This window comes from Juglans microcarpa x Juglans regia, chromosome 7D (assembly GCF_004785595.1).
Source record: "Juglans microcarpa x Juglans regia isolate MS1-56 chromosome 7D, Jm3101_v1.0, whole genome shotgun sequence".
In the NCBI taxonomy this organism is placed as follows: domain Eukaryota; kingdom Viridiplantae; phylum Streptophyta; class Magnoliopsida; order Fagales; family Juglandaceae; genus Juglans; species Juglans microcarpa x Juglans regia.
In genome coordinates this window covers 21,869,469-21,884,974 of record NC_054606.1, presented here as the reverse complement: position 1 = coordinate 21,884,974, position 15,506 = coordinate 21,869,469, and the positions used below count along the sequence as shown (strand labels likewise).

Here is a 15,506-nt window from a genome sequence, read left to right as displayed (position 1 = left end):
AATAAGATAGGAACTCAAAAAAGTAGTTTCTTCATCAATCACTGTGCTACAATATCACAAAAGCCTATGTTATAGTTGTAAGAAAAGCCAATTGTTCAGTAACTTATGAAATAAATATTTCAGTAGATTGTTTCATGTATCCAGGATAGGAAGAACTGGAAGAAGGTCAAACTGTATATAGAGAACATTGACCTCAAAAAACTACAGGTAGGGAACAAGAATATCTTAAAACTAGATTCGGTATGATATACAATGTGAAGTGAAAATGATAATAAAAAATGCAGAACAAAAAGGAAACATTTACGAAAATAATATAGCAACAATTACAAAATGATAACCTGTTCAAGACAGGAGAAAGCTGCTTCACGGTATTTCTTTGCTTTTTTTTTGCATGCAGAAGATACCAAACTCATAATGGCATTAGGGCTGGCAGGATCTCCGGTGGAAATTGCTTTATGGCAAGATGCACAGAGAGAACCTAATGCATATAATACAGTATCCTTCCCCTGTCATATAAACGCATTGGATCTCAGTACTCGCAAAGTAGGCTAATATGAAATAGAAAAAAAGTATAACACCATCGTAATATCATTAAGTACATATCAATGATTGGCCACCATTAAACAGTAATTCATATGGCCTTTTTTCTTCTTTGAGATATTTGTTGGGAATATACAGTAAAACACATGGACTATTATCACTTTGATTTTGTGCACTTTCTTTATTAAAGCTCATGTATAAATTTTCATACCTCCCATAATCGACCAGGAACTTCTTTCATAAGAGATTGAAGCAGAACTTGGTGATAAGAAGACATGGATTCACCCAAAACTTCACAAAGTTTGCAAATCGCTTGGGCTGACTACAAGTAGTAACAAACAAATGAACATATATCATAGGGAAACAGGAATCAGAAATGAAAATTTCTTTTTACAAGAAAATATAAATTATTAATGCAATGAACCTGCACACTGATCTCTTCACCACTCCGTAAAGAGACTAGAGGTCAAACCCAATTTGCTTCAGGAACGTAAACTTAAAAGCAAGAAACAGATGTAAGAGATATAATAACACAAACCTTTTTTTTACTTGCCCAGGATGATGAAGCAAGGCTCTCACTTATAAGAGAAACAATTTCACCTAAGTACAGTTGGAGTGTGACCCGTTCACCACTTGTGTTTTCTTCCCATAACTCCTCAAATAGACCAGAAATATTTTTGTCATCCTCAAACCTGCATTAACACATCTTTTCGAATTCAGAAATAATCGTTATGCAATTAATTTTATTTAGTTCATTAATTTCAAAACCTTTAAATAAAGAAACCCCCCCCCCCCCCCCCCCCCCAATTCTGTGTTCTTTAATTTACACTTCCTACTACCAGGCAATGAGCATAATTTCGGTAATAGGCACCCATATGAAGCGCTCTTGCCAAATCTGTGCATGTACAATTGCATCAATGGAGACTAATGTCTCAGAAAGGTATCACTCAAGGGATATCTGAATAGCAAATCATTAGTACACGGGAAAATAAAAGGAGCTTTCTATAGCCCCCAGAAATCTTTTGAAAGCAGACAAAATTAGAGGAAATACAGGACACTGGCACATGTTCAAAGAACAAAAATCTAATATTGTGGAACTGTGCTAAAAATACATGACTCAGACTGGGAACATTCATATACATGTACCAGCTTCTTACACAAAGCTCATGACCAGAAACTAACACCTTCCATCACATCAGATTAAGCAATACAAGATTGGGAATATTCAATTAACTTGATAATTAAATGCAAATGGGCAGATATCCTGTAACTTCTAGGTCTCTAAACAACTAAAAATTAAATTTTTTTCCTTTTTCCCAAATGGTTCTCTAAACTTCTTGTTATATATAAGCTATATTTCCTGTCAACCTCTAGTTAGGCCATAAAAGGATGAAAATAACATTATATTTACATATTCTCAATAATAATCTCTATTTATTTGGGAGAGAGCAATAATAATATCTCAACATAGATAAAAGGACCAAATGTCTGATTCAGACCTTGATACAAAGATAACTGGGACCATTGCAGCATGATATCCGCTCACAACATCTGAGGCCATAGATGAATAGCTTTTTAATAGAATTGCACATGAAATTTGATCATTTCTGTCACCAGTATGCAAAGCTGCAGTTTCTTCAATCAACTTTTGGGCCTGAAGGAGTGATGCATGCTTAAGAACAATGGCACAAGCACTGGCAAAGGCACGCTTCACTGCAACACTTTTCTCTTCCTTAACAACCGGAAACAACAGCCTCAATAGCATGCTTGTATACGGTCTGATATCGGCACCAACATTTTGAACGAGTAAGACAATAAAGCTAGCAATACCAACCCTGCAAAAGAGTACGTAACATTTATAAAACATCAGAAAAAAAGTAGGCTCAACTTTATCTTCATTAGTTAAAACTTTATTAATGACCAAGTAAGGTGTTGCCCAAATTCAAAGTACGTGTACATGGTAACCACTATGAAATCACCACTTGTCCAAAAAACTTAAGGTGATGGAAAGAGGTAGATTTTATTATTTATATTATATCTAAATACTCTCCCTCACATATGGGCCAAGGTCCCCCTCAGTAAGTGCACTCAACATGTAGAATGTTTAATCAATGGGTGAAGTGTAATGTCAGGGTTCGAACTCAAGGTCTTTGCTTTAATACCATATGAAATCACCGCTTGTCCTAAAAGTTTAATCTGACGGAAAGATGTAGATTTTATTATTTATATTACATCCCAACAAAACCAATCAAGAAAATGGAAAAAGAAAGATAGAAGCTAGGAATGGAAAAATTAAAGTGAGCACACATTCAACGATAAAGGGTCTTGAAAAAGAAATCCTTAAAAGTCTGCCATCATTCTTTCTTCATATTCAACGCACCAGCCATTCTTTCTATTCAAATACACCAGAACAAACCCCCAGGATCACCTTTCACAACGGTACAAGCAAACCTACCTTTCTGACACACCAAAGCTCCACCACAAAACGAATAATAGATAGGGAATTCAAAAGGCAGAGTCCAACTACACATGGAGTATACAAGACACACCTAATTAGAACAACAAAAAAGCTTGCAAGTCATCCTTAACCAAAGCATCCTTATAGAAAGCAATCTTAAATAACATTGGGAATGTAGCCTTAAGAGTCTGATCACCAATCCAAACATAACTTGTAAAATGAAGAAAATTGCTCCCATCCCCTCCTAATTCTTTTCCAAAAATCCGACCCAACAAAACCCATTATCACATTAGAACACCACCCACCCCATGAGCTAGGATATTTGGCATCCACTACTGTCCTCCAAAAACTTCCCATCTCATTTGCATAGCACGACGCCAAAGCAACGCGTGCATAACATAAATACTACATTTTTAAGAAAAATATTACGCCTATTCCGATGAAGACACAGAGACAGCTAAAGAAATTTTAGGCCCGGTTTGGATACACAAAACCATCTCATCTCATCATTACAACTTTCCCAAACTCCTACACAAAATATAATAAACAATTCAACTTTTTTAAATCCCAAAATAAAAATTGTGGCGCCCCCGACCCCCATGTAAGGAGACACGGGAATCGAGATGCCAGGATGGTGACAACAGGGTCACACATCCCAACGATAGTGCCAAGTGTGTGTACATGCAACAGTGTACAATAAACAACGCAGCGGATAATTAAGTCAACTAAGTACCAGAATGGTTAATATAATTTAAACAATCAGTAAAAAGGTTTAAAAATTATACAGTCATCCAAAATAAATATTTTACAAGTCTCAAACCAAAACGAGTGATCTCAGATCACTCCTCGGGCGGAGCCGAATCCTCAGGCTCACCCTCAGCCTCATCTGCATCGAAATCTGCGTTACCACAAAATGGTACCGCAGGTAAGTATAAACAAAACAACTACGAGATAAAAATACATTAATACGATCAACATGCATGCATATGATGAAATATGCATTAGATCCAAAAATACTATTTTTCCCGAAAATAGATATTTTCAACACACGCCAAAATCTCATTTTGGCCCAAAAATAATACTCCGTCATTTTTCCAGAAAATGACCCAAATTAATAAAACCTCATTTTCCCAGAAAATGAATCACATAAAATCTTTTTAATCAACACACGCTATTTTTCCTGAAAACAGTCCATTATTCCATTACCAATGCACCATGATCTCCCCTAGGGATCATCTGCAAGTCCTGGCTTCGTAGCGATGCTCAGTTCCGCGCCCAGCGCGTTCGTGGCCAAGCACCCACTACGCAACGAGCGATGCCCAGTTCCGCGCCCAGCGCGTTCGTGGCCAAGCATCCTCTAGCCCCCACCAGCAGAGGGGCCACGGAGTCGGCACGAGACCATCTCGTCCAATCCCGTTGTCGCCCAGCGACAACCCAGGAGACGTCACTCAGTATATTCCGCTCCCGAGTGACCAGAGGAGCTCCACCGAGATAATACCCTATCTCGGCTTGGGGTCGTGATACACACGCACCCAAAATCCTTTAACACATGAAAATCCAGTTTTCATGAAACACATGAACATGAATGCATGTATACGAAAACCCAGGTTCCTTTACAAACATGATCATGCGTGCAATATGCCATGTACATGAACAACACCAAAACCAACAACCAACAATTCACAATACCAACCAAACACACAACTCCGTCCACAATCCATCCGACCCCCGAACTCCTCGGACTCAGTCCAACATGTCCAACCAGTTCACAATAATATGGGTTAATGCAAAAATATATTTAAATCACGATAGTTATTTGGAAAAATACTTACAGTGCTATATAATAATTTTCGAAGGATCATGAAGCTGCAAAAGGTGGCGACATATCAACGTAACAGTGTAAAATACACTAGCCGTGGGTCTCAAATACCCACTTTTGCATGGGGACAAACTAAGACCGAAATTGATAGGGTAGGGCCTAGAGAGGTCGGTGAAGCCAATGGTGGTCGTGGTTTGCCGTGGGTGGCGGCGCAAATGGTGGTTTTAGGCCAAAAATACCGAAATCGGAAATGGGGTTGGATGTGCTTCACCGGTGACGGATCGGAGCTGGGGTTGGATCCATTGGGTTGCTAGGAGGTCAAGGATGAAGTGGTGAAGAGATGGTGGCCGGTGGTGGCGCGACGGCGGCGCTGGAGCTCAAGATGCACCGCGGCTTGGAGGGGCTTGTGGAGGCTAACGGCGGCGCGATAGGGGCTGAGACTGGAGGGAGATGGTCGCCGGCCGATGGGGGACAAATGGGTTGGGCGGTGAGGGCCACGGCGGCGCGGCGGCGGTGGGCTGGGAGAAGAGGAGAAACGGACGGAGAAGAGAGGGAGGCTGGTCGCGCAAGGGAGAAGGCTGAGGGAAAAAGAAAAAGAAGAAAAAAAGAAAAGTGGAAAGAAAAAGAAAAGAGGAAAAAGAAAAATAAAGGGAAAGAAATGAGGTTCAATCCTCGCATCTTGGGTCACAGAAAATGATCCAACGAAAATGATTTTAAAACAGCAAATCAATTAAAATAATTTAAACGTAATGATACAATAAAAATAAAATAATTAAATCCCACAATCAATTAATCTAAAAGAAGAACAATTTAAATGTACAACAATAAATAAATATTAAGAAAACATAACAATTTAATTTTCACAATTTAAAGATCATAAAATAACCCATTTAAAATATCCGATAATTATAAAATAAGAGAATAAATTTTTGAATTATTAAAAATAATCCTTCAGTGAAAATACACTAAAATATGAAGTGTTACAAAAATAATATTAAAAAATTATATTCTAACAATATTTTATTCAACTTTTAACAAAACATCTCATTTCATCTCATCTGAACTGCGTAACCAAACGAGGCCTTAGAATTCATTGAAATGCATGTGTACAGTAGTTTCAATTTCTCATGTTTACTCGATATAATGAAATTATATTCTCCCTATTGCATATTTCCTCTATACTTGGGTTGGGCCCTTTGCTTTTCAATTAAGATTCCCGTACACAACCATCTTGCTTTCCTGATCTGAGTCTACAATCAGACATTCATTGCTATGATGGCCAAGCAATTGCCTTCAGATGACAAGTGTTTTCAGAGGACGGTGATAGAGATCCCCAAATTTCTTGTGAAAGCGATGATTTTGTGGTTTAATGATTATGAGAGGCTCCAAATGGAATATTGAGTAATCCTTTTGGAATATAAGTCCAGTTGTGGCATTGGATTTCCTTGGATTATCACACAAAAGGTGCTACTTAGGGGGTTGGACCGAGAACGGCACCCAAGGGATGTGGGAGGTATCTTCGTTGACTGAACTGTGCCAAGGAGCCAGGAGGTGTCTCCAAAAGGAAACCTCAATGGATGGCTTGGGCGAGACTAGCAGAGAACGTGAGATACAGAGGAGAGAGCGAAAGACCGACGGGGAAAGAGACACACGGTAGAATGAGATGAAATCTTAAAAGGGAAACCGAAATAACTTAATATCTTGGGGGTGGGGCAAAATGGTGACGTTTTAATAATATATAGTACAGATATGTATAAAATATTATATTATATTATATTATATTATATTAAGAATAATCAGTTTGGTCTAGTTCAAGTGAACCGAGGCACCCAGACCAATGGTCCAACCGATTTTCTCAGCTATTGATATGTTGGGACCAACAATTGTCTGGTTCCCAGGAAAAACCAACCAATTCTGTCCTACTTTTCAGCCAGTTCTGATCGATCTGATCAGTCCTGGGTTTTTTTGTACAACTCTAGTGCTACTTCCTTTACCCAGAAGAGCTTGTGCTACTATAGTTGTTAGATTCATTAGGACCAGATAAGAATCAAAAGAAGGGTAAAAAAATAATGAACTTGCACTATATTATGCATCAGATAACACTACAATGTATTCCCCCAATCCCATAATGAGTGACTCAACAGCCAAATGCAAAAGTTTGAAGGAGAGCAAATGTGTCAAACTCACAAAATGTACCTTTTAATGGGTGACCAATACCAAAATTGCAGCAGATACATTCTTTTATTGCAAAGGTATTTGGGGGAAATTTAGAGGTTTATGTAAGCTAATAGGTTTTTGGAATAAGCATATATATGTTCTTTTTTTGAGCAGGCTAATAGGTTTATGTATCACTAAGAACTTGTGGAGAAAGAAAAAAGTCATTAAATTGCACATTATTATTTTTTTTTTTTTATGTCGGGAAACGTCTCCAAGGTAGGGCCTTTCGGACTCACCCCTGCAAAGTAAACCCCGGTTCCGTGCACCGCAACCTCAGAAGTTTCCCTACACAGAATTGGTTAAATCGCTGACTTTTTACCAGGGGGTGTGGCCCCAAAGGATTCTTTGCACCCATGAGGTATTGAACCTTGGACCTTGAAGGGAGTGATACCCCAAGACCAAGGCCTTCACCACTTGGGCCAACTCCTTGGGGTTAAATTGCACATTATGGGATGCAAGTAGTAGTTAAAACACAGAATTTTTAAACATGCATTAAGGTTCGTGTTCTACTCAACAGAAATATGATGCAGACTGCTATTTAATTTATTTTTTGGAAGGTAAATATAACTTTATTAAGGTGTATTAAGGTGAAAGGGGTAGAGTCAAATGTACAGGGTGGAAATAAGAGATTCTCTCAACAATTACAATGTAAAGTTTAATCTGATAAAAAAAGTTTAACAAAGAAGAAGGAAACAAAAAAGAAGAGAAGGAAAACTACTCAAAGAACTTAAACTATTTGCAATTCTACAGACAGAACTATCATAAAGAATACCTCAATATCGTTGATTACAAAAAAATCCAACCAGACAATTGTTTAAAGTCATAGTCATATAATCTACATTTTTTAAACATATTTATGGGAATTTGGGACCAAAATATACATGCATCATCCTCTGTAAAGTCTAACAAAGTTAAATGTATGCTTAGTCGAGGACCTGTGCACCCCTGGGATTAGTCAGGACTACGTTCTTGGACACCTGGTGCATATAAAAAAAATGTTTGTTTTTTAAGAGACAGGGAGACACTCAGGGAAAAAGTGAAGCTTAGAACCACACCTGCATTTCTACCAACTTGAAAAAAGATCCACACTAGAAAGTACAGAAACTTTTCCATCAAATGAACCTCGTTTCAGAATAGGCAAATATATGAAACACAATGAGCCTTAGAAAATTGGTATAGTGTATTGTGGTTCAACTGGAAAGGGTAACAGGAGCTAACTAAAGAATTTAAGACATGAACCTATTAGGTTAAATAATAAATTCTATGGGTTATTTTGTGGGCATTATCTTTTGATGTCCAATAGTCTTATCATAAGATAGACATGGTATCAAGTGTGTAGAGGGCTTGACCTAACTTCCATACCCTATCAATTCTTCAATTATTTTAACCTTTTTCCCTTTTGGCCATGTGCATTATTAACCTCCTTAGTACTTATCACAAAACTGATATTTGAAACCCTATCCGTGTTGTTCACACCAACTACTATAATCTATAATGTAAAGGCGGTGTAACTACATACCTGGTATTAAGGCCTACTCCAGAGCGGACCAATTGAGTGAGACGAGGAACCAGTGTATCTAATGACTCAGTATCTACAACTTTTATGCATAGGTCAAGCGTTTCCCACATGGGAGAGCCTTTTGCAATCGAAATTCTCAAATCTTCCAGCTTCTCTGTTTGGATTCCAACTTTAGCAGCATGCAACTGCAAAAGAAAAATAAATTAATAAAGTAGACAACACATGATGATATAAATGCTACAATGGCACAAAGGATTATGTCAAACCTCAACATAATTGAGCCCTTGGTCCTCGAGGCTCGATAAACTTTCTAGCATGCAACAAACCAAATCAGATAAATGAGGACGGAGGGCAATCCCCGCACCCTGTGAATAAGGCAAAAAATCCAAGAGAATCTTCAACAAAAGAAGAAAATGTGCCATAAATAAAAGAAGGAAATCATACACCATGATTAGTAATTTACAATTATACTAAACCACATGACAATTTGAAAGTTGTGCAAGCAGAAGAAATTGCTCAGGCAATGACATAATTGGTAGATTCATTTTGGCAAAAGAAAACTTATTACTATATAATTGAGGTTAAGTGAGTAAATGTGTTTTGCATATCCTTCCCGCAAATCATATATGCTTGGTAATATAACCCTTTACGCATAGAAGCAAGGATATTCTACTTTCCAGATGCAGAAGGCTCTCATACTCAACTGTTATAATATCGATGCTTTGATGACGAGGTTAATCTTTTTTATAGGTAAATTAATGGATGAAGAGGTTAGAATTTTAAGGCCTAGAACCTTAAAATTCATAAAAGGCTTCTGACTACTAACCTCCAACTGAAGCCACAACCCCTAGCCAGGAGATAAATAAATCTCTCTTTTTTTAATGAAAGCTCTGATTATAATACTTAAAAAATGAATCGATAAATGAATAGTTGGAGCAAACTCCGTTAAATAGGTTAATTTGATACAGCACATCACAGGAGCAGTATCTTGAATTATTATCTCGTCCACTTTGTCCTGTGCTATGCACATATCTCAAAGTGCCAACCCATCCGTTCAATTGTCTTGTTTGGTTTTTTTTATTGGCACTAGGTGTTTGGAACAAGTCCTGAATAATCTTGGGGTGCACAAGCTCCGGTGAGGAGTTTTCTGCAAGTGCACCTCAAGTAATTCAAGGGAAAATCCCTCCAGTCCGATGGCCCCTAGAAATTGTTTGCACCCAAGAGTGCGAACCTTAGACCTGGAGGAGCATACCACCAAAACCAAGGCTCTTACCACTTGAGCCAACCCATAGGGGTTATTTTGTCTTGTAAACTTCGAATGGAAAATTCCCCTCAGCACACTTGATCTGGTTGTTTACAACAACAACTAAATGAGCAGGGTATGTAAGCCCTGTAGGAAGGAACTAAAAAGAATAGTCTTCAGTTTTTGCACCAAGCTTTGGTCTGCTAGCTGCAGGTTTTGATAAAGACATGGGTGTGAAGACTGAAGAGTGTGATTTCAAAAAGAGATGGCAAGGAAACAGGCTAAGATCTATCATGGGGTTTGTCAGATACAATTAGATGTATAACATGATGGCCAAACAACGTGCCCAAGAATATGAGGCAAAACAAATGAGGATGCTTAAAACAAATAATGGTGACAAGGAAAAATAAACACAAAAACAAAAGCAGATGGCGTTAAGCTATAGCAGGCAACATGCTGGTAAGCTTGAGGAAGGAATGATATGATTCAAGTTGAAAGTGGTGAAGGGAAATAAGGGTAAAGAGTGGTTAGAAATGACATGATAGTCATTTAACAAAAAGCCTAAGGGGACTTTGCATGATGGAGAAAATTTCACATAACTGACTCTAGCTGTTAGGATTGATTGACTTATAAAAAAAAAAAAAAGCTGTTAGGATTGACTGTTAGGATTGGGGTTTTATTTTGTTTAATTAATTACAAAATGATGCATTAACAGCCAGCCAAACATGATCCCTATACCCAGCAAAACCTATTCTCATAAACTGATTGCAAGCAAGCTAGTAGTTGCATTATATTCTAGAAGTGTGAAGTTATAACTTATATATTGGAGATATTTAACAAAATTCCAAAAAGTATCAGGTCCTCTCATTTGTGGGTGCTATTGCCTAAATGAAAGTCAACGCTAGGCTCAACACATCTAATTCATTGTACTATCAGTATATTATTTGAATGAACTGAGAAGTAAAATCATTCAATCACTCTGCATTGTTATTTTTAATACTGTTTCCACAATAAAAAAAAAACGTCCCCTTCCACCACCAAGAAAAAAGGCTTGGTTGTGACACTACAACATCTGGCAAGTGTTTGGTGATGTTTCCATAATACCGGGGTCTGTTGGACCTTTGTGTCTATAATCACCACAAGGATAGTACCATACAACACTAGAACTGGAGTTTTCTCCCATTTTCAACAGAAGCAATCCCACCACAAACTGAAAGTACTTGGTCAGCTTAAAACTAGCAGTCTAGAAGATATCAGCCTCTTTTTCTCTCAAGTTGCCAAAGGATGTATGCCAACTGCATTAATTCAATGGCAGGTTGGTAGACCATTTAGCGTCTGGATTATATAAACGTATACAAACTGAATGAGATATAAATATGTAATTATAATTCTTTTTATGACGAGGAAACCTAAAGACCGTGCAACATGTCTATTACCAGGTTAAGCCCCAAACCCATGTAACGCGTCCCCATCACGCGGATCAGGTAAATCATCGGCTTTTCACCGTGGAATGTGGACCCTAGAAATTGTTTTCACCCAATGGCTTGAACCTTAAACCGAGAGGGAGCATACCACTGAAACCAAGGCTCTCACCACTTGAGCCAAGCCCTAAGAGTTCACCGGGGTGTTACAATAATGCATTCATCTTATCGCAAATAGATCAAAATATGATGCCTACATACAGGTTATAGCAACCTCTCATATAAAGACCCCAACTGCGTTGAAAGAGTCTACAAAGAAAAAAAATACACATTTTGCAGCACCATTTTAAAGCTAGTACAATATTAACAGAAAATACCAATTGTTTTTCACTCAAAAAGAATAGAGAGCGTCATGATAATGCAGAACACTGCTAACCTTTGCAAGTTTCATAACAACTCCAATAGATGCCTTCCGGATACTGTCAACTTTACTTAATATGCCTTCAGCAAGCAAAAAAGGTAGGACAATATCCATTGCTTGGCTTGCATCTGAGATGTCAGTTAATGATGCATCACAAAGTCTCATTGTCAATGAAGATACTGCACGACATAATTTGTCTCCAGAAGTGCGAACTGTCTCTTTTATGTCATCCATGGCTCGAAATGCTGCTGACCATAATTTTTTTAAATGCTTTCTGATCTACATGGAAAAAATATAGTTAATAGATAACACTATTCAGCAAGAGAGGAATGTTTAGAGAATTAGAAACATCACACTGCATCTTTTTATGCGTATGAATACAGAGGCTTGTTCCTGTTTATTAAAAAGAGCAGTGGTGAACATGGGTGTGTGTAAAGCAGGATTCTGGTATGCAGCTAACATGATCAGAGCTTTACTTACCAAAAACAGAGATCGAATCAATAGAGTTATAAACTAGTTTTAGGTCCAAACTACAGAAATGAAATGAGTTTTTCAATCCAACTAGAAAACAAGAATACTGGCCATGCTATTTGATAGCCATAACCAGAATAAAGTATATAATTGAATAAAAATTCAAAATACATCTTTTTAAGTTAAAAAGAATACATCTAAAAAGGCAATGTTCAAAACAAAACAAAAAATGTTGGAGTATGAGTAAAATACTCCAATGCAATGCAATCATAGAGTATATACTCCAATACACAGTATTTTATGTATTCCGAAGTGAAATTGGTATGTATAAAATTAATAATGATGATGATAATAATAACAATAACAACAACAAAAATAATAAATAATAACAACAATGTTGAATCCAGTAAACCTATGTCCTCTTTTTTTTTAGTATTTTTTAATGGTGCGATTAACTCTTTTTCCAACAAATGCGAGTTTATATGTACTAAAAAAAACTCGTGCATAATTCTAACCAGCACATCTAAGAAGTTTCCACTTATTTTTACGTTGGGAAGACAAAATTTCATAACTGGCTCTTCCTAAACTACAAAAAACTAGCTACATATTTCCAAGAATTGTCAAAATGAGGGACAACGAACTACCTAGTAACTAGATTGATGGATGATATTTAAAGCTTAATGAAGTTACACAGATATGATAAGAGAGCAGAATTTCTTCAAGATCATGTTGCATATAAGACCAAAATAACTATAAATAATTTCTGATACCATGGGGCTCTATTTGTCAACTTTTTTTGTTTTTGCTACTGTAGCACCCTAAAAAGCATCTTGTAGAATTGTTGTTGCCTTATCTACTCACCACCTAGAAACATATTTTACTCTAAGTTATTAACTAAGGAATTCTTGAAAAGAAACAGTGAAGTGTGATAACCCTAGCTTAGGCACAACTCCCCACTTAAGATACTTGAGGAGAAATTGGACTGGAAAGTTTGGGGCGAGCAAGTGTTAAGCGGGCAAGACATGAGGCAAACAAGTATCGGGTGAGTAAAATGGTGGGCAAGACAAGAACCGAGCAAGTATCAGGTGAGTAAAACATTAGGCGGGCATGCGGCAAGCAACGTGCTAGGTGGGCAAAATAATAGGCGAGCACAGCCTGGGAGAACGAGGTAACTGGAACCCAGAGATTTAAGTGTCCCCAGATACTCTTTTAAGTTTAGAATGCTCAGAATACCATAAGTGACTAGAAAACCTTAAGACAGTAACTTTACTGGCACATTGGCTAAACAATGAATTACGAGGACAGTAACTTTACTGGAACATAGGCTAAACAATCATATCTTTGGTTGAGTCTCCATTTTTCAGTTGTAGTGTTTAACGTGTACAGCTTGGCCGTAACAGGGAAACTTAGTTGGTAGTTACTATCCTATACTTTTTCTTTCCATTTAGAACTTCAGGAGAGTTAGATGCTTACTAAATCGGTTGCTGAAACGAAATAGCAAAGAGTTGTCTTAAAAGAGACATTGGAGATTAGAGTTTGTAAGTAAATACAAACAAGGTCTGTTTCTGTTAAATAAGGTTTGGTTTCACCCTATGCTCTGAGTTTTGCATGATTGGGTGAGCATAAAATGCAAATAGGAGGATTATAGGGATTGGAATGCAAGCGGTAAAGTTTCACGGGCCATTTAGCGAATACTCTTTTAATTGAGCAAGTTTGTTAATTAGTGATTTTAGAAAGAGTTTTAATCAAAATCTAGACTTGGTACGAGTGAATAAAAACGAAGTGAGGAAAAGTTGGAAGTTACCTTCTAAATATACTTTTGATGTGTATGATTGCACATTAACTGTGATGACATAGAATCTTTTACTTAAGTGTGTCTGTTGTATGCTTATATGAAAATATCTCATGAACATGGCATTTCATTTTTTTATAAGTAATAAGAAGTTTTATTAAATCAAGTAAATAGGCAGAGCCTAAGTACACATGAAGTATACAAGAGAAAACACCTAAATAGACGCTGGGAACTAGTAGAAGCTAAAAGAAAATCATGAAAATTGTCCCCATTCAAAATAAGAACATTCACCCAAAGACATAAAGTAGGTAAGAAAAACTCTGTAATTCCTCCCAGCGAACGTTCTCTATCTTCAAAGCGCCGCCCATTTCTTTCCAACCATAAACACCACATCAAGCATAACGGAATCATCTTCCAAATAGCAGCAATACAATGACTACCCTTAATGCCTTTCCAACAAGTCAAAAGATCCACCATCGTCTTAGGCATCACCCAAGCAATACTCGTCCTACCAATCGTCCCAAATTGTCTTAGCCATCTCACAACGAAAAAAATAAATGGTCAATAAATTCACAATTTTTCTTACACATGAAGTTGTCAAGATGTTCCCAAGAGACGCCAACCAGCAGAAGAAAGCAACCTTGCTTGGCACCATGGATCTCCAAATGCACTTCCAAAGAAATTGACTAACATAATGGCAAGTCAACGCCTTGTAAAATGAACAAATAAAAGTTTTGGAATATAGTGTGCTATCAGAATCTCTCCATACTGTTTCAATGAAGGATTCTCAATGATCATCAACTTCTTTGTTTGCCATTAACACTAAAGATGGGTTACTTGAAACTGATCCTTATTGAAACTAAAGTTTTCAAGCTCTCTATGGAAGGTAGTCGATCGGTGCGTATTGTACTGAGAGGTAGAAAGGTGGTGAATGTTGGCTTTGGGATCCTCATCAGTGAAATGGGTGGTGCAATATTGGAGGAGTGTGCTTGCTCAAATGGAAAAAAAAAAAAAAAGGAATTTTACAAAACCTCCCCTGTAAGCAGCAGTGCTTTCATCACACAAAGAGGTTCTAATGCTTATGGAAGATTTCTTACTCTAGTGGAATATAGAGGGGGTGGAAGAAGAAGCCTTAGCATAATCCATGAAGAAGTGGAATGGAAGGGCTGGAAGAAAATGGCAATGGAGCTTCGTGAGGTGCATGAAAGTGTGGGAAAATCTGGGAAGAATTTATCGAAAGGGGCTGGAACCATCTAACAAAAAGACTCGGAAAAGGGCCCTGTTTAGTTGTACGCGTAGGCTGTCTTGCCTTCATGTGATGGTTCTGCCATTATATGAGGTCATTGTAGGCCTAAGGAAGTACTAAGAGGTTTTAGGGAGGGGGGTGCTTTGTTCAGTGGTCGTGGTGCAAAGCAATTAACCTCAAATAGCCTCAAAAAGGAGGTTTTAGGGTCCATTTGGTAACACAACAGTTCTAAAGTATTTTCAGATATTCTCAGATATTTCCTTTCCAAACATCACTCAAACACAAAACACTTTTCAATTTCAATTTTTTAATTTTTTCATCTAATTATTACCTAATCATTACGACTTTACCAAATTCCC

The 15,506-nt window shown here is 37.5% G+C and overlaps 1 protein-coding gene across 1 annotated transcript in view; it reads right to left on the bottom strand.

Annotated features, from left to right (window-relative positions):
• The window catches only part of LOC121239618 (proteasome adapter and scaffold protein ECM29), a 57,878-nt gene that overhangs the window by 4,079 nt on the left and 38,293 nt on the right, over positions 1 to 15,506 (bottom strand). The window contains 7 exon segments of the mRNA XM_041136894.1: positions 339 to 506; positions 752 to 862; positions 1,079 to 1,232; positions 2,040 to 2,375; positions 8,554 to 8,738; positions 8,820 to 8,918; positions 11,654 to 11,917. Coding sequence (XP_040992828.1) covers positions 339 to 506; positions 752 to 862; positions 1,079 to 1,232; positions 2,040 to 2,375; positions 8,554 to 8,738; positions 8,820 to 8,918; positions 11,654 to 11,917 — 1,317 coding nt within the window.